At 43.8% G+C, this 23,822-nt stretch overlaps 1 protein-coding gene across 1 annotated transcript; it reads left to right on the top strand.

Moving 5' to 3' along the window:
* The first annotated feature begins 3,541 nt into the window (after window positions 1-3,541).
* ALPK2 (alpha kinase 2) lies at window positions 3,542-23,536 on the top strand. The gene is given in 11 exon segments (XM_030969263.1): window positions 3,542-4,909; window positions 8,406-11,241; window positions 13,207-13,354; window positions 14,039-14,166; window positions 14,268-14,303; window positions 15,265-15,539; window positions 15,660-15,748; window positions 15,998-16,215; window positions 17,059-17,107; window positions 20,699-20,819; window positions 20,821-23,536. Coding segments are annotated over 11 exon segments (5,322 nt in total). The 3' UTR covers window positions 20,875-23,536.
* The last annotated feature ends 286 nt before the right edge of the window (window positions 23,537-23,822 follow it).

Here is a 23,822-nt window from a genome sequence, read left to right as displayed (position 1 = left end):
TATTCAAACGTTCTTTTGATGTTTTGGGGACTCCTTTGTTTGACTTCCTCATACTCCAGCTTATCTGCATGACATGCTGGGTGTCAGGTCAATATATTTTATTTCTTTTTGTGTCTTCATCCTACTGTTTCACATCCTCTGATAAGATTTTAGTATGTCCTCCTTAATTTTAACACGGTATTCTCTAATTGTCATTCAGTGCTCTGGTTTGTGTCACGATTATCTTATCACTTGGACAGGTTGGCCAGTGAATGGCCTTGCACTGGTTTTGGTTACACAAAAGCCTTTTTCTTCACGTCTTATGTTTTGCTAAGGTCTATAACACAGTACATTAATCACACTATTATTTCCATAAGTGATACATAGCTATTATATTCATTACACTACTATTTCTATGAGCAACACAGTGCATACTTTAGCTGATGGATTATATTATATTAACATGCAGCTAAAACCACTTATAATTGATACTATTTCTGAATAATTATAATCACTAACAGCATGCATAGGCTAATACATAAATGCAAAAGCCAATATTATCTGGTCATTTTTCACAGGAAGATTTTAGTTTTGGTAATAATTTAATAAAGTAGGAAAAATGTGATGGGAGAGAGAAAATTTAATGGCCACTTTTTAAGTTTGATCAAGTTTATATTTTTTGTTAGTTAAATTTTTTTCTGACATTAGGAATAATCCCTCAGTCCCTGTGAAATCACTAGAAGTGGCTTTGTCACCAGAACTACCTACAAAATATAAAATAATTTATTTTTTTTTCCTTCCATGTTAAAGTGTAACTCAAAACTGTTTGGATCTCAATTGAAATAAATTACCAAATATTGAACATATTTAATAATGTATAAAAATAAGGTTCAATTGGGAGTGATGTCATTTCAAGGAAAATAATAATGAACAGTCAAATTTTATATTTAGAATTGGAATTTCAAACAATACTTTCACTATGAATAGTGAATAGGCTTTTCACAACCAGTGTGGAATTATGACAAAGTATGAATTTTAAATAAAAAAATCTCTTCTGGAAATTGACTTGAATTTGGTTTATTATATATATGCCTTACAGAAATGTTGGGTGATTGTTTTAGCCATTTTGATGCTTTTCCCAGCCATTCTTTTGTTAAATATTATTTGAGATTGATTATTTTTCACAAACCCTGATAACTTCCTGCCATCAAAGGGTTTTGGTGAAGCAGCTCCATCTGCCTCTTGCTGCCTTGTTAATCTGACTGTTGCAGGTTTGCATCAGTTCAGTATTTCTCCTCAATCACACCCAAGCACAGTGGTCAGGTTGCTGTTCTCATGCTGCTCCCAGCTTTGTTCTCCCTTAATCTCAGTTCCCAGGCACTGAGCTCAGGCAGGGGCAGACCCTGCTGAGCATGAACTTGTCTTTCATTTGCCTCTACCATAAAAATTCCCCATGGTTCTGATCAGTACGAAATGGAAAAGATTAGAGAGACAAGAAGATTTGAGAGCCAAACCAGGCATTTTTCCTGCCATGACCTGCTCAAACCTGGTGTGTGAATTCCTCCTGTGTGGCTGTGCTTCAAGTGCCTCTTGTTGTGAGCCAGGACCTGATTCAGCGAGTAACATCATTGGTTTTCAGAGTGAGAGTTGGGACAAGTAGCCACAACACCCTGGCATGTTCTCATGTCTTCTGCCAACAAGTGTTCAACTCCCAGTTTATCGGGAAGTGAGTTAATTTCAGGTTACTGGTCAATAGCTGATTGTAAATTACCACGGTCTCTCCCATTCCTCTTCCCTTTGTGAATTTCGCTGTGCATCCTCTGTCACAAGTTTTCCTGATGAGCTGAGAGGATATTGTACTAGAAGTTCTCTTTCCAGTTTCTGTCTAAATTCAGTAATTGATTTTTAAAAAAATCTTAATACTTTCTACTTTCCTCCCAGATTTACAAAAAATAGTATCTCTTTGTCTTGGGTGGAAACCCATGCAGTTTTCTCCTGGAATGTTATTTTGCTTTCATTTCTGTGGTTGTGTCTGACAGTGCATGGAAACCCAATGTAATTTTCATATGGAGAAATCTTGACAGCTCTTTTCCCCTCAGTGGCAGAGTGCAGCCAAACTGAGACAACGATAACTGTCTAGTACAATGGCTTTAGTAAAGGCTCTGCATTAGTCAATCTGCATTAAAAACATGTTGCTAGAGCTCTTTTCAGCTGGGGAAATTACCTGCTTTTAAAATAATTTGCAACCTCCAAAAGAGAGGAGAGAGACATCTGGTCTTCTGAAAAGCAAAAATGAGAGAAGTGTTGAAATGCAACAGGAAACATTAGGCAAATGCATATTTAAGAGGAGAGGCTGAAGTCTGAAGGCTATTTCCATGGTACTGTAATAAAATGGATGAGGAAAAGATTAATCCCTACTGCTCTGTTTTCGTCCTGTTAAATATATTCCTTGGAGTCGAAAAGGAAAGCAGTGTGATCAGAAAGGCTGCTCTGGTTGCCCCATGTGCTGTTTGTCCGGGCTCCTTGGTGTACATGGACTCAAACTGCCTGTCACACATCTAATGTTGTGTCTTTCCTGTTAACCACTTTTGTTCCCCACTTTTCACCACCCAGGTGACTGTGGAAGAGGTGTTGGTGGCAGGTTTGCCCGAAGGGAACTAAGGTATCTCTGGTTGCTTAGTGCTCTTTAGGGAGAGGCAGACTGCGGGAATGACAAATACCAAGCCAGAGCACAAGAGAATTGCTTTAAACAGAAATTGCCCTATAAAGTCTAAGCAGGCTGGTCGTTCTGGGTATTTCTACACACAGAGTTTGGGATTGATGATGTCCCTATGATGCCAATCCAAGGAATAGCCTGCTGTTGTGGCAATGTGACCCCCAAAGCAGCAGGTAGCTGTAGCAGTGGTGTCCATGTGGAAATGTGCATTGTCTGCAGGTTCCTGTTTGCATTTAGAAAAGTTGAAAGGCTGTGTGCTAGAGCCCCTGTCGAGGTGCCACATGGATGTGTGGGTGTGCTCAAGGTTTTGTTCTCCTAGCACAGATCACTCCAGACACTTGCAATGTGCTGCCAGTAAGTGTCATTGCTTAGACAGCCGGGTTAGGGTTACTGCCTTAATGTCTGATGTTAAATAATGATTACTTATTTTGAAAGTGCTTGCAAATATGTGTCAACTGCCACCTTTTAGAAAATACCTATAGCCATTGCAGAAGTAATTTTAAGCTTTGCATTTCTTTTACTTGCAGGTGCACAGAACAAGATCTGCACTTCATTGAGAGCTAGAATGACTTTTCTTGACCCAGAACCACATATAAAGAACAAAACTTGCCCACAATTTGTTGTTTTCCTAAATGAACTCGTGACAGTCTTCAGGGTAGAATGAGGAAAATGGGAAACATTTTGCACAATGCAAGAGTTCCCCTTGTGAGGGTGAGACTGTGTTGATTTCATCAGGTTCTGACTCTTCAAAAATCATTCATTTACTGCTTGAGAAACCCAGCAAAGCAGGAGTTTTGCCTCCACTTGAGAAATCCCTCAAGACACTTGCCTAACACAGAAGACAACATGGATGTTAAGAATGTAGTTAAATCCCAGGCAACTTTTTCCTGCCTGAGGGATTTGTCCGAGGATAGTGATGACCTGCTTCATTTTAACGGTGTGGTTGATGTCGCTGCTGGAAGAGCGGAGGAATACTGCAGCAGACAGGTGCCTTCCCACCCCACAGACGTAACCACTTGTCACACAGGCAACTGTTGCCTTAACACACAAGACTCTGGATCTCCTCAGTCTCTGGCCGATGTCCAGGCATGTAAAAGGACTGGGCTGGGCAGACCTCTAAGCAGGAATTCCCTGCTGGGTGAGCAGGCAGACACTTCCCTAGGTAATCTCACTGATTTTGGAAAATATGACTCTGGAAATTCTGCTGCTGTTCTGGAGATTTATGCAGAGAAAGCAACAAGCGTAAGTGATGACTTTTCTGATGATGACCTGGAGTACTTTGAATGTTCAGATGTGCTTACAGTGCATGAAGATGAAATCTGGAGAAAGAAATTAGAATTTTTATTGGAAAGTGATGAAGATGATCTAAAACTGAGTAAGGATTGTGATGGGTGCGCTTACTTCCTCAGTGAAATGCCTTGTGTGTTCCAAGTGTCAGATAACACTACGCCTATGGATACCCCCATTGGCTTCTGTGAGCATCAGTCAAAAATCAAAGGAGTAAACGTAAGGAGAGACCCCTCTATGTACAGCCAGTCAGCTCTGCAGACAGAGATGACTCTCACTGTTGGACAGCACCGAGATAAAAGTGCCATTTTGAAAGACAAAGAGAAGAATCAAGTGCCTGTTGCTGCTGCAGCCACTGAAAATGAACATCCCAGAAGTGAAGAAGAGACTAATGGAAGTGACCATCTGGCTGCAGGTTCCTCAAGGGACGGACCAAAACCCACGGACACTGTCCCTGCCCAGGTAGATTCCTCTGCCCATGGCACAGGTGCTGCTTGCACTGATCAGGCTTTGGGGACAAGGACAGAAACCAGCCCCGATGGGGACGTGCTGGGGGAAAGCTCACTGCTGCTGGAGGAGGGGAGAAGGAATGTGCCAGAGGGAAATGCAGGGCACGCTGTCTGTACCTTGACAGAAAGTCTGAGGAGAAACCTTTTCAAGCTGTTAAACCCTATAGAACTGTGCAGATATGTAAGTACCATAGGACAGTCCTTCCAGGCTGCAGCAGCAGGTAGGGAATCCAGAGCTCTGTCTCCCAGTCAGGAAGGTGTCTGTTCAGCACAGATTCCCGAGGAAGCAGAGAGTGTGCAAATGCAGGCTGGTCTGTGTCCAACAGAAGAGGCAGATAAAGACAGTCACTGGGAAAGGAAAAGGACTTGGGGGCCGTCTGAGCAAAACCAGGTGCCAGATGAGAACATCTTGTTTGGGGTAAGTGACATCTTTATCATTTAACACAAAGAGCTGCTCTGCTGAACTCAATGTGATTTATTCCTGCTTGCCACAAAATAATGTAAAATCAAAATTACTTTGAAAGATACTATTCATGTACTTCTGAATGACAGCTACGTCTGGGAGGGAAATCTGGGTTTAGAAAAGGCCCAAGTAAAGCCCAAGCTGTTCTAATTATAGAGTGAGCCTGATAATGGTGAGAGGCACTAATGGGCCTCTGGACAGCTGGATAGAGAAATCTGATATGGAGGGTATTGCACAGGTCTTAGTAAAGTAATGCTTCTTTCAACCCAGAAAGTTTCTCAAATACCTGTTGATATTTGAGCAGAGATTGCTTTGATTTACTTTCTTTTCAATCTATATGCAACAAACAAAACCATCCTCCACTAATGGTGCTGGAAACCTAAACCAAATCAGCAGGGCTTTGCTCTGGTTTTGTAACAACGAAGGGAATTCAATGCAGATAGTTCATGTTACAGAGGTGAATGGAGCTGTGTGATTTTTAAAAATAAAACAATGAAAGAGTTGGATATTACAGTTGAAACATACAAACCAATTAAAAGTTCAAACCCCTGTGGTACTCTCCATGTACTTGCATATTTTATGCTGTTGGTAGAAAATGAGCTGGAGAAATCACTACAGTTGTAGAGACTGGTATGATGCTCTACCAGTTTTCCTAAGTAGGAAAATTGAATCATCATTTTTATTTCACACTGTAAGGACTCAAGATATATAAATACTATTAAATCATGAATAATCTTATTGTCACCAGTTTTTCTAGCTTGAAGCTGTGTAACTAATTGCACAGAAAAAAAACCTCATTTGTCACAAAAAAAGTTTTTTCCAGTTGCATATGCTTTTCTTCATCTGATCATTTGGGAAAAATATCTCCCAGTTCTGGGTGTAGTGTCACAGTAGAGTGACTTTAATCTCACCACTGGGGTGTCTTCAGCAGTCAGAAATCACTGAATTCTTCTTCCTGAAAAGTCCTCATAGGTTTCTCTGGTTTTATGGTACATAAAATTCCAGTCCCATCTGAGGAGCACATGATGCCCTTATGATGGGGAATACCCCTCACGGGAATGAACCTCCTCAGAGCTTCCTGACAGGGTCTATGGCCGTGGTTTGCCAGAGGCTGTGTTTGCTTTTTTTTCCCAAGTCCAGTGCAATAATTTAAGTCCCAGAAGCCTCTTAGCCAAGAGCAGCTGTCAGGTGCCTGGCATAAATTTCAGAGCAGCCCCTTAAAGTCTTGTTGTGTCTAGTCAGTATATGTGCATTTCCATGGCCAAAACTTTTCACTGGATAAAAAATGAGTATCGGTGTACACAAAAGGATGAGAGCTGGGCACACACCAAACCCTATTTTTAAACATGTGTGTATGACAGTGAAATTCAGGTGTTGGTTCAAAATTATGTGGTCTTGGAAATGAGCCAAGCAAAAGCATCCCGCCTGAATACTGCTTCCTTTTTTGGAGCACTAGAAAAACGTGGACAGCTTCTCACAGCACCCATATAGTAAGCCAGGAACTCCTCAGAAATCTGCCTGTGTAATCTAAGAGGGGTAAGAGCGAATCTGTTGCTGCACACGGGTTTCTGTAGAAGTACCCTGGGGCGTTTGCTGGAGCCCAGAGCGAGACTGCTCTGCGGGAGCAAGGGGCGGGGCTCGCGGCAAACCCCACAGCTGACTGCTTTGGAAGGGTGTGATATTTTCCCTGTCCATGTGGGAATCGGGTCTGCTGAGGGGTACAGAGCAGCCACGGGATCACAGCACTAATGACCCAAGGATTTACACTTCCCCTTGGCGCCAAGAGTTCCAACTGGAACAACCTTTGCAGTGTGTCTTGTGCAGCACCTGCTGTGCTGAGTGACTCTCCTTCCATTAGATAGTTAAAGTGGGAGGCTCCGCACTCCTTTCACGACCTCATGGGCCTAGCCTCAGGTGAAATTCTTTATTTATCTGCTGCTTCAGAGCGGCTTCATTAATAATAGGTCCAAGACACCAAAGGTGCCAGCTGTGTGATGTTACATAGTGTACAGAGAGCCAGGAGGCTTTTCTGGGTGTCATTGGGAATCTGGTTCTGTTAGCAGTCAGTCAGCACCCTGTTCCTGTCAGTGTTCAGTGTTCAGCCAGAGCCTGCTCCTGTCAGAGTTCAGTGGTCAGCACCCTTGGGTCCCTGTCAGTGGCCAGTGGTCAGCACCCTTGGGCCAATGTTCAGCACTCTTGGCACAAGGTGCTGCTGTCACTCCTGGGTTACAGAGCCATTATTCTGTTTTTTTCCATATCAGAACAGCCTGTTCACATAAAGTCTGAGAGATCCTTGGTTTGACCTTACCAAGGCAAATTTCTGTCACTTTTAGATAATTTTGAATTTTGTTATCCAAAGAGGAGAGAAGCAGAGCTGACACAGAAGTTCCAGGTAATTGGGCATCTGGCTGAGATTAGAGCTCGGCGTTGCAAGGGAATGGTCTGGCCTGAGCCGTGCCAGAGCAGCTGTAGCTCTGTGTCAGAGCAAGCAGGGGAGTCCTGAGTGGAGTAACTGCAGCTCATGACACCAGCCCTGCTCGTTCAGTAGGATCTACCCTAGGAATGACAGTTAACATCCCATTTTGTTGCCCATGTCTTAAGTTGGCTCCAGTCTTTCCTGGCAGACACACCAAGAAAAAATCCCTTAGAAAATCTGTACCGCTCTGGAGCATGGACTCCTGAGAGCTGTGCATGGTCAGCCTGTTGCCCTGTGTTGTTGGCAGATAACTCACTTTCCAGCCTTTAAAATGTTATAGTCCTTAATCTTTTCCTGCCTTTTGAGCAGGAATAGCAGGAGGCTGGCAGGATGTGCCTGTCAGTCTGCAGGGTAAAGCACAGCTCAGGTCTTTTGTTTCACTTGTCTAAAGCAGTTGAAATAACTACAGATATTGAGGTGTTTCAGCTATTCCAGGGCAGGTGTGCCATTTGAAAGAGAGTGTCGTTTTAGGAAAGGGGAATTTGAGTGGCATTGCATGAAACAGGGAAGTGGTAAGATCCACTAAGGCGGAATGCTGGAGAACAATATAAAGTAAAAGCAGTCCCAAGTGTAGTGGATTTGAGGGAGCTGAGACCCAGAGACAGTGGGTCTGTATTCTAGTCTGTATTCTAGGGATTGTTTGTTACACTCCATTTGTACAAACAGAGGGATATAAATATAACATGGGGACTTTGCTTGCAAAGGAACATTACCTTGCAAAACTATTTCTGCTTAAAAAACAGTGAGAAACTGTGAGGTAAAGTTGATTAGCTTCATTACAAATCCTTCTCTAAGGAGCAACACTTTCAGACTCAGACCCAGGAGGTTGATTTCAATCCATTATGCTGATAGTTACAAGTCAGAAACTTGACTATTGACAAATATTTAAAAAAAAGTTAAAATGCAAGTCTTCAGGCCTGTGTCAAGCTGTAGTTCTAATTTTTAATTACATTGCTCTATTTTCCTTCTTTGAAGAGTCAAAGTGCTAATCTTATAAGTGTTACCCAGAATTGTGAGAAGCTCTGTGTGGAGCCCAGCGCAGGAAAGGAAGGCATCCTCAGCACTTGTGAGAGTGCAGGAACCAGCCAGCTCTCTGCTGAAAACATGCTGCAAGTGAAGAGTGCAGATTTACAGACCTCTTCTCTTCACTGTGCTCCTTTTGAAAAGAGAGAAGGTTGTCACCAACAGGTCTTCTCCAGGCAAGAAATTATTAGGAATGGCAAAAAGTCAAAGAATAACATTTCCCCTTCTCCTCTATGGGATATGGACTCTCTTCCGGATAAACAGGAACGCTTGTGTGCTGTTCTCTCTTCTGCAAAGCTGTGTGATGAGCCAGGGGAGGGAGAGCAGAGGTCTGGGCTTGGCATACATGAGAGCAGTAACCCAGATATTCTCTGCAGCCCATCAGCCAATGAGGCTGTGTCTGAAGCTAATCCCAAGTCAGTCCTGGAATCTGGAGAACCTGAGTGCAAAGGAGATGCTGATATATCTGCAGTGCATGACAAGCTCTGGAAACTTCTTCATGAAGATGACTCAGACTATCAAATCCCATTGGAAAACAGAGGCATCCCAAGTTTGGGTATGAGGCTGACAGATACCAAAGTCACAGAACTGAACTTTGTGCTGGAGACCTGTTCCAATCATCCTTTGTCAATGGATTTGATAGAAGGGCAGGGGCCCATCACAGAACCAGCTCATAACCCCAGAGCTGAGAAAGCTGACTGCAGTGTTTCTGATATCCTCCTGCAGAGAGCTGCAGCATGTGAGAGTGCATCCATAGGAAACATTTGTCTTGCACAAGTGGTAGGAACAGATGGTGCCTGCCTAAATTCTGGCACTGGGAACGAGAGGGAAAAACCATCCATTTGTGTTTCAGCAAGCAGTGTCCTCCTAAGTACCCAGGAGTGCTTGGAGCCAAAGCCAATGTCCACAGGCAGGAATGGATCCACTGTGGCTTGGGAAGGGAAGCCTGCTGTTAATAATGCTGCCCAAACATGTGAAGCAGATTCTCCTCAAGGGTTACAAAATACTCAGAGTGGTAATTTAGCATGTCCCAAAGCTGACATATCAGATATGTCACATGGGACAGTTGGACAGTTACTTCACACTGAATGCAACACAGCCATGACAAATGAGTCTATACCTGGAGAAGGCTGTCATTTTACAGACTGCTATCCAGTGAGAGGAGAACTGGCTTATTTCCCTGAAGAGGAAGACATTTTCCCCAGTGAAAACACCAGCCCGTTTACACATGCAGAACACTCTTCTGTTAACACCATACATAAAAGTTGTGTAGTGAATTTGCAAGAAAAAGGAAATCATTCAGGCTTGAGTGCACCAAATTTCACTAATTCTGACAGCTGCCATTTTTCAAAAAATAATGGCTGTCAGGATTTTCAAATTGTTTCTAATGCACAGAAATACAGTAATGTAATGAAATCGCCTAGTTTAATTCAGATTCACGAAACTGTAACACATAAGAATCTACCCCAAAATACAGACCAACTGACAGAAATAGCAGAACAAGAACGGGCAGTCTCTCCCCCTTCTGGGGAGCCATTTTTAAGAGATTTTTATCTAGAAGTGCCCAGCTGTGAACCATGCAAACCAGGAGGAGAACAGAGAGAGATTTGCATACCTGAGGAACACAGGGCTGAAGTTTCCTGTGACTCAGGAGTTAGTCCACTTTCAGAGAGTCAGACTGCAGCTTCCCCTTGTAATACCGCAGAACAGCATTCATTTTCTGTAGACAGCACCTTCAAGTCTGATGGAGGGTTAAAAATAGAGTCTTCAAAAAATCCCACCTATGCAGCTGGAAGTGTAACATCAGCCAGTGCCCCGCTGCCCAGGGAGGCTCAAAGTGAGCACCACAGCACAGCAAGTGGGGAGGATGGAGGTGCCCAGGACTGGTTACATTCCCAACAGCTGCTTGGAAACAAAACCCTGCCCTTCCCCACATCTGTAAGCCACTCAGAGGGCCTTCCCAGTGGATCTGCAGTGGCGTGTCCTGCCACAAGAAATGAGGGAAAAACTGGATCCATACAAACTGGAGTCAAAGTAAACGGAAATTTAATTACATTGGAAATTTCCTGCAAGTCATTGAAGGGTCTGTTCCAGAGGGTCCCTGGAGAAACCAAAGGAGAAGCAGCCTTGTGTGAAAATGAGCATGAGATTCCAAGAGCTATTGAATATAACCCAGATGAAGCTGAAGCAAAGGCTTCTTTGCACACTTTGACTGGCTCCCAGGCTCCAAAGCAGATGATGAATATTAACACAGAGCAGTCTTGTCCTGACTTGATCCCTTCCAGCAAGATAGCTGAGGTTGAGAATTCAATTAAGTCCACTGAGTATGATAAAATGGAGGAAGTCAGGACAGAAGAGAGTGTGGTAAGTGGTTTAGTTAATTTGCCACCAGTTGATTCAGAGAACAACCAGCGTTTGCAAGAACAACCACCCCGCAGAAGAACTCCATCATTCTCTTTGGCGTGGACCACGCTTGATCCATTCCCAGTCAACACAGAAAGTCAAAGAAATCAGGAAGGGTCAAAATCTTGCCAGATACCAGTGGCTGCTGCAGAGCCTGAGCCCATCAAATGTAAAGAGGACACAACAAAGAGCGGGCATGTAGCTGCTGGAGCTAAGAAGAAATTACCGCCAGCAACTCTGTCCAAAAAACCCAGGCTGGAGGAGAGGGGAAGTGTCAGCAAGGATACCAGCTGCGTTAAAAAGTCTGGCAAGAGCGAGGGAGGCGTGATTCATAAAGAGGATAGAAAAGAGCAAAGGAAACTCATTTTGAAAAAGGATAGCAAAGGTAAGAGAAAATGGATTTTCTTTTCTGTCCTTTCCCATCATTCTGGCTATAGTACAAAATTAAGATTATTGAAAGGCACTGCAAGCCTCTTTCAGACTGACTCGGTCAGCTAAAGGTGTCCTGCCCTCATGGAGCTTTATTTCCAGATTTGTGCACTTAGTAATGAGTGCTATGCCCATGCCACAGAGATGAACCCTTTTCCCAGCTGGCACGTATATTCAATTCATAAGCTTTGTAACCTATTTAAAATAATCACTGCCTCATTGGCCTCTTGGAGTAGCCTTGCATGGAGGAGCAGCATCATGGTACCACATAACTACACACCACGTAGCAGCTGCAAGCCCACTACTTGTTCTGTTCTCACAGGGCTGTGCTCCCAGTTATGCTCCTGCATTGCAGCTCCCAGCTGCAATTCCCCCCTCTTGGTTACCAAAGGATTTATTACTAGCAAAGTGTTATTGTTAGTAGTAGGGTACCACTGATAAACAATGTTTTGAGGTCCTGTGTGCTGACTTCTGACTGGTTCTGCATTGCTTTGCCCTGCTGCAAAAATGACATGGATGAAATGAGCTATATTAAACTGATAAGAGGAAACATATAATGGAAAGGAGATCCAGGTTGCTGCCAGAGTTTCTAGAAGGTTGCTAACACTGTAGCAGGATTATGACTGCTGGGTGGATGAGGGATTTGTTGTTTCTATGGGTAGTTTGCAAGGACCAAGGTCTTATTTTTACCTTCTGACATGACATTTCATGTTCACATCATAAAATGATTTAATAGTTCAGAGCAAGACTGAACAGTGACTAAAGGTAAGCTACACATTTGTGGAGCTTTTCACACACTCTAATTACTGTGCGGTCTCATGAGACTTCTACTTTTTCTAATCACATTTAAAAAAACCCCAGTCTTGTCTCTGTTCAAAGATGCATCCTTTTCCAGGGAACCAGATGTGTGGGAGGAGAGACACATTCCTTCAAAGCAGAGCAAGCAAACTGCAGTGACTGTGCAATGCCTGACCTGTTTCCATTGCTTGAGGCTACACTTGCAAAATGTTTTAAACATTCAGGCTGCATCAGATAACAGTGAATTTTATTCACCTGTTTCTGCTCTGCCTCAGTCTCGACTGAAGTATGTCTGTGCTGTAGAGCACAGTTGTGGCCCTTTCCCTGGCATTGTGGGAAGGCTGGTTTGGTTGCTGTGGAATATACTCAGTGTTCTTTTGCATTATTTCAGCTGCATGAGAGAAGGCTGGCCAGGCCAGGAACCTGGAGACATAAGTTCTATTTCTAGAGCTGTCAGGTCCTGTCTGTTTCACTTTAGCCCTGATACAGCGAGGTTCACATGCCCCAGGACTCAGGGACTGCTAGTCCAGGGGGGAGACCTGGACTGGATGGGGCCTGGAACTGGGAATGGGGAAAACCATGGCAGTGTGCCTGACCCTTTAAGTTGGGTGTTACTGGAGTAACACCAGTACACAGTAATCTGCAGGAATGGGATCCCCGAGGGGCACATGCCATGCTACCTCGTTCAGAGTGCAACAGCTCAGAATTAACACAGTTGGAAACAAAACATCTTGCATTTTACGTCTCTTGCATCGAGCAGGGATGTGTCACTTGAGGTGGGGCTGTGTTGTGATCCCAAAGCATTTCTCTAAGGATATGTCGATTCCCTTTCTTTCCAAGTCCCCTCCAGCCCTCTGCCCGCACCATGCCCATGTGCAAAGACACTGGAGTGTTCTGTGAGGCAGTGAAAAGTCCTAGCAGAGGTCCAGGCTGGCAGGACCTTTTGGGACTTTTCCCCAGAGTGTGATCAGCTAAAAAATTCTACTAGTTATTATTATTGAGACACAAGAAGTCATAATTACTTACTGGCGATTTCAGCATTTGTGTTCTTAACGTGAAATGTTAAAATGCCAAAACAATGTAATTGTCTTCAAATCCTAAACTGTGGTTCTTCTGTTTCAAGCCCCCAGGCTGCTGAAGAAGATCCAAGCAGAGTTATTCCCCGACTGCTCTGGAAGTATTAAGCTGTGCTGTCAGTTTGGTGACATTCATGGCGACTCCACCATTACATGGACTAAAGATTCCCAGGTACTGGCTCAGCTGCAGAGAAGGTAAGGGAATGTTTCTGAAGGATTGGGGGTTTCGGGGTAACTTTGCTATTCATAGGAGGCAGATCTTCTCACAGTGCATTGATATTGCTCACAGTTTGTGTTACATCACCTCTCAGCTTGTTCATAGCCAGTGTCATCCAGATTTCAAAAAAATATCAAAGAGGTTTGAACTTCATTTAACCTACAGAAGGGTGGAAATAAAAGCTTCTTAAGGGCATTAACAGCACCTACCGTTTTCATTTTAACGAAATCAGTTATTTTCCTTGTAATTCTGATATTTTCCTTGTAATTCTGTATTCTGATCTAAAAAACTGTTTAGAATGTTCCAAAAATACAAAATTAACATTATCCAGAAAAAAAAAAGAAAGAAAGAAAATACATTTCCATCAAAATGCTCACTTCTAAGAAAATGAAAAATTTTGTAGGAAGGATTCTTCTTAGATGTTCTTTTAAGTGGAGAGAAAAAGTTGCATGAATTGGTTAAACTTTCTATTCTGATTCTTCTTGTTTTAACTCTTCTGATTTTGATTGTTGTATTGTAATATTAATTGTAGTATTAATACATGTCATTATCTGCTAAATAATTGTGCTGTGTCTTAACAAATAGTGCAGAGAGATCAAATGTATCAGTTTTTCCAGTGAAAACAGGTAAAATATGTGATAGGACAAAATGCTCTGTTGCAGTGCCCAGGATGACTCTCCCGTCTCTCTGGAAATAGCTGAAGCCAGTTACCAAGACCAGGGGATGTATTATTGCTGCTTGAATAACATGTATGGAAAGGTGACTGCTGAGTTTCATCTGACTGCTGCAGGTAAGCCCCAGTTTAGAGTTTTGATTAATAATAACGACAATGACAGTTTCCATTCAGTTTTTTACTACAAAATTATTGGTTTTTTTTTTGTTTCCTCCTAGTATTGGAACGTCTTTCAAGTTTTCAGAGTTATGAAGGTAAATATAAAGTGAAGTAGCATTGCATGGCATCGTACAGAGACACACACATCCACACTGGCAGCTCTTTGGCACAAACACATGGTTCTTGCAGGTCACCTGCTGTGTAACTGTATCCAGGAGCAAGGCAGGCATGGAGCTTTGGAATGCTTTCCCTGTGTGTTAACTGGTGTTCAGTGACACCGGGCATGTGGCCTGTGCTGCAGCTAAAGATAGTGCCTTGCCAGTGGGGTTGTCATTCCTGAACAGCCTGCAGAGATCCAGGCCTTCAGTTGGCATGGTGACTTTTCTTTCTTTTCCTTGAAGAATTAAAATTAAGCATTTATTTCCTTATGCAGAATAAAGACAGGACTTTTCATGCAGCAGCACTGTATAACTTTTAATCAAAGAATTTTAGGTGGAATTAAGGAGTGTTCTAATTCTGGCCTTATCTGTGCAGTGTTTCCTCTGTGCTTTGAAGAGAGGCACTAGTGTACAGAGGCTAAACCAGAGGTTTAGCAGGGGACAGCTGGAAGGAATTCCTTTTTGTGTAGTTCTGTTCTCCTATTTATCTTCTTTACTGATGGTCCTTGAAATGTTATTATTAGAGACACTCGAAGTGCAGTTAGGATGTTTTAGTTTCTCCCAGTGCTTAACTTTTTTCCCCCTTATGAATTTCGTTTGCATTTGGATTCCAATGATCATTTAAAGGTGTGAAATCCAGAGTCTTCCTTGATTTCATCTGTAATAGACTTGTTCACTACACTCTGGCTTCTCTCCGTATGACCCTGAGCTGCCACTTTCTCCATGCTGGCTTTAGATACAGGCAAGCAGCTGCATTTCAGGAGCTGCTTGGGGTCCCAGCCCTCAGGAGCACAATTTCTGCTTCCACTGAGCATTTTTTCCTCCTCTCTGGAGAGATGCATCTGCTGTCCCATGCCCACCCCTCCACGTGCCTGCAGAGATTCCTGTTCTGTTTTAGGTGTGGAAGAAATCGAATTCATGCAGCTGATGTTCAGAGAAGACCCCCTGAGCTCCAGCTACTTTGGTGGGACACTGCACGGAGCAATAATGACAGAGGGGCTGCACTTCGGCGAGGGGATGCACCGCAGAGCCTTCCGCAGCCGCGTGCTGCAGGGGCTGGCGCCCGCCTTCGCCCCCGGCCACCCTTGCGTGCTGAAGGTGCACAGCGCCCTCACCTACGGCACCAAGAGCAGGGACGAGCTGCTGCAGAAGAACTACAGCCTGGCACTGCAGGTGAGCTGCCCCTGGCCTCTGTCATCCGGACTTGTGGGCCAAAGCTGCCCTCAGATTCAAACAGATGATCTGTTGAATGTTTTGAGCAATATTCCCATAGGCATGTCTGTTGTACTACAGGAATGCTATGTCCAAAATACTGCAAGAGAGTATGCAAAGTTATATGCAGCTGAAGCTGAACCCTTGGAAGGCTTTGGAGAAGTACCAGAGTGAGTATAAATATATATTTTATATACATATATGCTTATGTATACCATCCTGTGCCATGGCAGCCCACTGATTGCTAGGACTAAAGAGGAAAGAGGAAACCTGGGACCAGTGTTACAGCTCTTCCAGCTTGGTTTAGAGTTGGTAGCTGTTCATTCACTCTCTGAGATCACTGGCCACTTTTGTCTGTTTCTTACCCTTTCACTGAAAGAATTCTCAGGATTTTATTAGTTTCTATCCCTTGATTTCAGAATCATTCAGATTTTTCTTATTCATCGCCCTGCTAATAACATCCCCTATGCCACAGTGGAGGAGGAGCTGGTTGGGGAGTTTGTGAAATACTCTGTCAAGGATGGCAAGGAAGTGAATTTCCTGAGAAGAGACTCAGAGGCTGGCCAGAAGTGTTGCACCTTTCAGCACTGGGTATATGAGAAGACCAATGGGAGCTTGCTTGTCACTGACCTGCAAGGTGAGTTGTCTGAGTAGGGGCAATTTTTATTAGCTTATGTTTTTGTAAGAGCGCAGTTCGGAAAAGGAAACTAAATCTTACACTCTTAATGGAGGAGTTGTTCTTTTGCATGTACCTTAGTGAATCTGGACTCTCAGCATGAGCCAAATCTACCTTTTTCACTCACCACCCAGAGATTAATGAAATAGCTGCTGAGTGAAAGACTTCAGGTGTTAATGACACCCTAGTCCTTCCCCTTTCTTTGCTTGTCTTTGAATACTCACCAGCAATCACTCAGCAGTGGAATGCTCCACATTTGGGTCCTGGTTAGTTTTGAAGAAATATATTCCTTCAAAAAGAATAGTGAAGAAACACCCTCATGTTTGCTAAGTGCTACCTCAGCTTCCATGGGTGTGACTCCTCTTCGGTCCTGCAATATATTTGGAACAGGGGAAGAGAGACCCTTCTTGAAGAAAAACAGAAAAAGCTGGAATCTTAGGAAACATCCTATATTCTTTAACATGTGAAGGCAGAAAAAATAGCAAAAACGCATCTAAACAAGATCCCTGAAGTAATTTAAAGGAAGGAGAAAGAACAAAATCCTAGCACAGGAAACAAGCTGTGCTGTTGATCACCCTGACAGCTGTAAAACAGTGGCATGAGCCTGACTTCTAGAAACTGCTGGTGACACAGAGAGCATCCTCTTCTTAACTGGGGTGCTTTAAAATGCTTTGAAAAAAATGTGACAAGTAATTAAAGTGAAAAATGTGACTCAATAAATAATATTTAATGCCTCCATATGTGAATATTGTCCTAGAAATTCCAGCGTAAGCTAAGCTCTGTGTTTTCCTTGCTGCCTTGCAGGTGTAGGGATGAAGTTAACGGATGTTGGCATAGCAACCCTGGCCAAAGGGTGAGTGAACGTGATTTCTCAGCAGCATGGTTGTGCTTTACTCCTCTGTCTCTTCACAGTTAAATGTGGATGGGGGAGGGTGCCCTGGAAATTCATTCTTGCTTTAACTTTAGAAGAAAGCAGTCCTTATCTAAGTGTTTTAACTTCTTCATGTTCATATGTATGGAAAACCCGCCTGTAAAGGAAACACTTTTATTTTGTTATGAAAGAATGGGGCTACCCTGTAGATTGAGCTTTGTTTTTCCTGCATGCCTCCCTTGAAACGGGCTTGTCCAAGGGGCATTTCACAAGTGACACGAAGGGTTCTGGTGACAGCAGGTAAGGCTCCTGGTGGTCCATCAGCTGGAGGAAGGTAGGGCTGAACACACAGGGCCAGCACTGGCTGCAGTCCAGGGTAAAAGCCACCCCAGAATCACTCCTGCAGCCAGCAAAAGTGCCAGAACTTTAGGATATGTATTTGTGACACAAGCTTTTATAAAGACTCTTCTCAGTGGGATGCTGTGTTTTGGCCACTTCCCTGATAAACAAGGACAATTGTGAAGGGATTTGATGGTATCTCTCCCCTTTCTCTCTCAAAAACACCAGTTCTGAGCCTTAACAAAAGATTGCTCAGGGCACTGCTAGAGCCTGTTTTCTAGTGGTGTTGCAAAGGCTTCAGCTCTTTTGGGGAAACTTAAGTGTATGTGTAAAGATGTAGACCTGTAATATTCTAACTTTAGTCCACTTCTCTTAAGTTAATTAAGGCTTCTAGTTATAACACAGGCCAGCAGAGCTGTGGATAGGAGTAGGCAGTGGCTGCTGGACAGGGAAAGGGGATGGGGGTAAGTGCTTTAATTTCATATTCCCCTTTGAGATCTGGCAGGAGAAAGAAGATGTGATCATGTATTCAGCCTTTGTTCTAAAGACCTTGTCTGTATACCTGGGATACAAGAAGAAACCTCACAGTATCATCTAAATTATTAGAGCGTTATTAATATTATATAATAACGTATTATTAAAAATGTGACTCTAGAATATTCTGGGAGAATCTTGAACATTTGCAGGCTGGCATCCATTCAGTTAGGCTGATTTAGTGATTTACTCTTGCAGCTGTAGATCCAAAGTAAAAGCAGTTAAAATGAACGTACATCATCCTGTTACAAACCAAAAGAGTAATAAATGTTTTATTTAGGCAACACCGTTCTCAGGAATCAGAAGATTTATAAAAATGCTTCAGTGAATGTTGTCCAGCTCACTGTGGGAAATTATTCCTATAAAAACACACATTGTGCTGGGGAGGAGGAAGTGAGCACACAATGCAAGTTGTAGTAAGGATCACCTCAGGCATATAGAAAGGAAAACAATTTCCCCAAATGAACAACCTCCTGAAAATGTTGAGTATCATTTTGTTTGTTATTTAGCTAATGGTATTCCTGCAAGATGACAGATTTTTCCTGGTCCTGTATTTTGTTTGCATGCTCTTTTCCTGGAAAGAAGATCTCTGTATTAATGTCTGCAATTGGATTTTGAATTCTGTGAACATGGGTGGGGAAAATCAACTCAGTGCCCAGAACTCCCGTGTGTTGCTGCTTTGGGTGTGTTCAGCCGAACTGCGGAGAGCTAACCTGGTCCCATGAAGGGGGAACACAGGGTTCTACTGAGCCAGAAATGCAGAGTGGGACTGCTGTGGCTTGCACTGTGCTGGCAGAGGGGACACAGAACATATCTCTTCTGTACTCCAAAACAGAGTCCACGATGTGTGGAGGAAGGAATTTTGATCTTTTGTCCTCGCTCTGTGTGTTTTGCCAGGGAACTAGAAAGCAGAGGAGCCCAAAGCAGTGGTGTGGTGAATGTGCTGCAGGAGCTGCGCTGCAGTTCTGTCAGGAGAGGGCGAAGTGGATCTAGGAACGCCAGGGAAGCATTTTTAATGTGGTCACAGTGCCACTCCTGAGTTTAAAATCAGCTGCTCTGTAGCTTCTCTGGCGAATGGAAACAAAAATACCACAGCCCAGTGCCTGGCTGTGTGCACACAGTGTGCATGAGGGCCCAGGGATTTACCCAGGAATGGTGCACACAAAGGAGGGAATCAGGAGCACGGTAACCCACGGTTATGGTCATTAACTGGAGCACTGGTTGCCAAGTCTGGATCTGAAACTCTGCCTGGTTCCAGGGCACTGACAAGTTTAGCTTTACTCCACATGGTAACAAGAGGCATTGGGGAGTTTAAGGGGGAAAATCCAACATTTCCCATTCAGATTTAAGGAAGATTTGGTTTGGTTTGGTGCTGGATAGAAGAAATTCCCTTGCTGAGGGCAGGTGTGCTTGCCTGTGGAATTCCTGTTCTGTGGGTGTGTCTGGTGCATCCACCAACACAACACATATCTCTGAGCTCTTGAGAGCAGCTCAGTAAAGTCTGAAGTCTCCAAGGCAGCAAGAGAACCACTGATGACCCTGCTGGACTCTTGGTTACTCTTGGGGTAACAATGACATGGCTCTTCGACCTGCTTTGGTTAAACAAACACAGAGCTTACTTGGAGAAGAGGGGAAAATCCCTTCAAGGTTCACCTGCTATTCAGAGCCAGCTGAGTGGGGTCTCCAGAGCAGGGTCTGTCTGTCAGCAGGAGCCTGACCTTCTCAGAGCAGCAGTATTCTCTTTAGCACTGTGTAGTCTGCTTGAGGAAGGATGCTCTCTGGATGCTGGGAATGAGCATCCTCTGTTCATTTAAGAACCAAATCTTGTTTGGCTGGCTTTGGGTAGTCACAACTCACAGCTCACCTCTGAGGACACTGGATGTCCAGCAAGCCAAGAGAACAGGGTAAAACAGGCACTGATTAAGGTTAAAAAAGGAGAGGAGCCCCCTGGCCTTTCTTTTTCCTTCTCCATCCTGAGAATTTAACCAAAAAGGCTCCTTTGAAGAGCAGGTGCACCTTTTAAAATAAGCTGATGCAGCTTACAAAGCAGGCCCTGGGAGGAGTGTCAGCATCCAGAGCAGGGTGAGGAGAAAAGGGATACATGTGCCCTGTAGTTCTCATGGTGGGAGGTACAGTAGGGGCTGGATGAAAGTGCCTTCCTCAGGAACATTCCTTCATCTTCCCTGAGGGGCTTGGCTCCTTGAGATCCTGTAGGCAGCCAGGGGAGGGGAGCAGCACAGCATGGAAATTATGTACATGTTTAGATGGAAATAGCTTCTAGTTCTGAAACTCCTTGTGCAGCAACCTTGTTTCTTCATGGTGGCCAACAGAACAGCTCATAGAGAATGATGTAGCATGGATTTGCTGTGTATGTGTTACTGAGAAAGGCAGCCAGCAGACAATTTTATTCCCAACTTAATGCCATGAAAGACAGTGCCAGGACCCAGCCCACTGAGCTTTGCCTCTAATGCTTTTCCCTCTTCTGTCACCATTTGTTATCTGGTTCCTCTCACATCCCAATGACCCAGTCTGAGTTTCTATGGCAGTCGATGCTTCTCAAGCCAGCATGGGCAGAAGAGATTTGCTTATTGTTTTCAAGTTGCTTATGAGTCAGCAGTCATACTCTGCCTCCCTGTGCTGAAAATGAATCTTGAATTCCCATTTGGTTTGTTGTTTTTTGTTTTCCCTTTGTTACTACAGATACAAGGGGTTTAAAGGCAACTGCTCCTTTTCCTTCATTGAGCAGTTCAGAGCCCTTCACCAGTGCAATGAGTACTGTGAGATGCTGGGGCTGAAATCTCTCCGAACCACTCATCAAAAACAGAGGAAAGCAACACCCACTAAAAGCAAAAATCTGCCAAACTCATCAACAGTAAAGAAAACGGTGCCCAAGAAGGCAAGAGAACCTAGAGACTTCATTTCTTCAGAGCACTGAGTCTCACTATCCCACCTTGTGAAACTACTCTTGAGGACATGGAGCAGTGACACACACCAGTGACCTGAGGGGATAACTTCAGTCTTTTGCCTTTTGACATTGTTTTGGAATCATCCTGATGCTGATGCCAGCAGCCAAGGAAGAAGCTGATCCTCTGCTCTTGGTGCCTGAGATTCAACATTGGGACAAGATTTTGGAAACAAACTAAGCCATCTCCTGGATTTCCTTACAGGCTTCTGTAGACTGGTATTGGAGAACATCTCTGTGTCTACATCCATGGCCCTGTGGTTCAGCTGCTATGGAAACATCAATATATTTAAGATGCCAAGTACAGGGTTTGCACAGTATTGCATATGCATATGCATGCTGGGTTAATTAGAACTAGAAGTCAGGAAAGATGAAGTTTGGAACACACTGATGAATATTAAAGTTACCACTTCCATTGCAAATCAGAGCATGACAAATCTCGGGACTGTTCAGTGGGATTTAAGCTTCTCAGTGCACTGCTGGTACCTGGCTTTTGGAAGTCCCTACAGATGATGCCTATTCTTTACAATAGTGTTCAGAAGAATTTCTGTGAGGACATTGTGACTGTTTCCAAAACAGGAAGTTTAGAACATAAGGCAAGGGGCTTGAGCGTGGTGGGACGGGAACAAAGCTAAAAGCGTTGGATAAATGGTGTTTCAAGTTAGAGGTAATAGATTTTTATCAGAATTTTGGGAAGTGTTCTGTTTGAAAAATGCCATGAGCATCTCAGCCAATTGATATTACAAATGTATGTTGTAGTTTGGTCCCAAAGTCAGAGATGGAGTTTCACTCTATTGGCTAATTGCCTTCAGTTTTATTGTCCTGGTCAGTTCAATGAAAATCACAAGCTGACCTCTCAGAGGTAAACACAGCCCTATTAATGCCAAGGAAATCCACATCCCTAATGATGACAGTATAGTGATGATTCCTTAAGATGTCTGGTGTGCTTTACAGTGGGGATCTGGAAGTGCTTGTGTGAGAGTATTGATTTCTCCCATGTTCTGGTGCTTTTGCCTCTAAAAGAAGGAGAAGAGTCATCCTCCTGTACATGTACCACAGTTATTTATTCCTCAGCACAGTGGGAAGATGGACTGCCAGAAGTCCCAAACCTTCCTGATCCGATGTCTTGTCTGCCAGAACTATTTAGTGTGATAATGGCGTTTGATAGACTGGACACAAACACCATTGTCACACTCCACAGCTCCGGGAGCAGGTCCTTACCTGGGGAAGAAGTGTTGGAGGCATGCTGCAGTGCGTGAAAGTCTAAGCCCGACTAACCCACAGAAAAGGCACCTCAGCAGCCTAGGTGTGACAGCCACGTGGCCTGCTCAGCCCTGGCTACCGGCAGGAGGCAGGCGCTGCACACTTCAGCAGAGGGGGTTTCAAAGACCTGCAAAACAGACACAAGACCAGGTTTGTGCATATTTATATGTGGCACATCAGGGTCCTCACAAGTGGGCGGGACACGGGATCCTGAATTGGTTTGAGGTGAATATTGTGTCTCTGCTAGCTGTGAGAATGTAAAAGCTATGTGGCTTTGAATGCCCTTACAGACAAGGGAGATGGACAGCACCTGAGCAAGTAATCTGTACTATTCTAGAGGCAAATTCCTGAGGAGAGGGATGAGTCATTTCTGCAAGGGCCTGGGTCTTCCTCTAAGTGGTGGAGTCAGCCCAGAATGTGCCTATGCTGCAGCTGGTGAGAGTGAGAAATGAATGCCAAAGGGATGGAGGTGCTGTACCTGGCTTTCTAATTCACCTCAGTGTTGGCGTCTTCCCTTACCTTTCCTCAAACACATTTTACTCAGCTTTCTCTCTGCAACAGAGGGGAAGGATCATGCCAATTCATACTAATGAAGCTCCCTGAGGAAAAGGCTGGCAATCTTGTGCAGAGCAGGAAAGCCCAGAAATCCAGGGAGAAGGACTTGACTTCACTGCAGAACATGTAAGGAGAAAGCAAGGCAGCTGATGCCACTGCAAATAGGCAATTTTTAGTCCCTCAGCTACGTGGAAGCTTCCAGCAAATCAACAGGAATACTTCCAAGACAAAATAGCATGCAAGAAAGAGAAATGGCCACTAGTTTTTAGTACTGCAAGGGGGAAAAAACCCCAAAATAATAGGAAAGTTACAGAGAGAAAACAAAGCATAAACATCAGAGAAAAATCCCCCTTTTGCTTCTCTTCTGCTGGACATTTGTGTAAAGAACATCATTGGGATGTTCCAATGCAGAGGGCATTGTGAAGAACAAATGTGTTTTCAAGAGGGTTTTTTGAAATGGGTCACAGAACCTGTCCTTCCCACATGGCCAGACCTGGAAGCATTCCTGGTCCCCCAGAAAGTCTGTCAGCTTCCCCACCACCCCATTTCTTAAAAACAATAAACAGGGTGGCTTACACTACCCTAACAAAAGCCTAATCTCTTTCCAGGTGCAGGCAGAGATCACTAGGTTCAAGACATTAAATCCTGTTAAATTACACAGTTGAGCCCTGGGTATGCGTGGATATTTTAGTATGCCGAAGTGCTTAGTGTCGGAAATCCACCTGCACTATGTTATTTTTGTTAATCTCTTTTAGCATTTCCTTTTCCTCACATGAATTTTGCTCAGGAAGACACTTACCATCGGAGACAACAGCCAAAGGATCCTCTGGTTTGTTGTTAGGGCTTGGCAGAACTGGGATTCTCTCGCTGGACGTTTTGCTGACTGTCTGTACTCGAATCTTTGGAGTCGTGGTTTCTTTTCTGAGTTCCCAGCAGTGGGCAGCTGCTGCAAGCCTCTGCTTCCAGTGGACACCTTTCCCTCTCCCTTTATGGGATCCTGAGGTTTTAAAGTAAACAATTCATTCTTGTTCTGATAAGTCATAT

The sequence above is a fragment of the Camarhynchus parvulus genome, chromosome Z, assembly GCF_901933205.1.
Source record: "Camarhynchus parvulus chromosome Z, STF_HiC, whole genome shotgun sequence".
NCBI classification, from domain to species: domain Eukaryota; kingdom Metazoa; phylum Chordata; class Aves; order Passeriformes; family Thraupidae; genus Camarhynchus; species Camarhynchus parvulus.
Note: the sequence above shows the minus strand (reverse complement) of the source record. Positions and strands in the feature narration are given on the sequence as shown.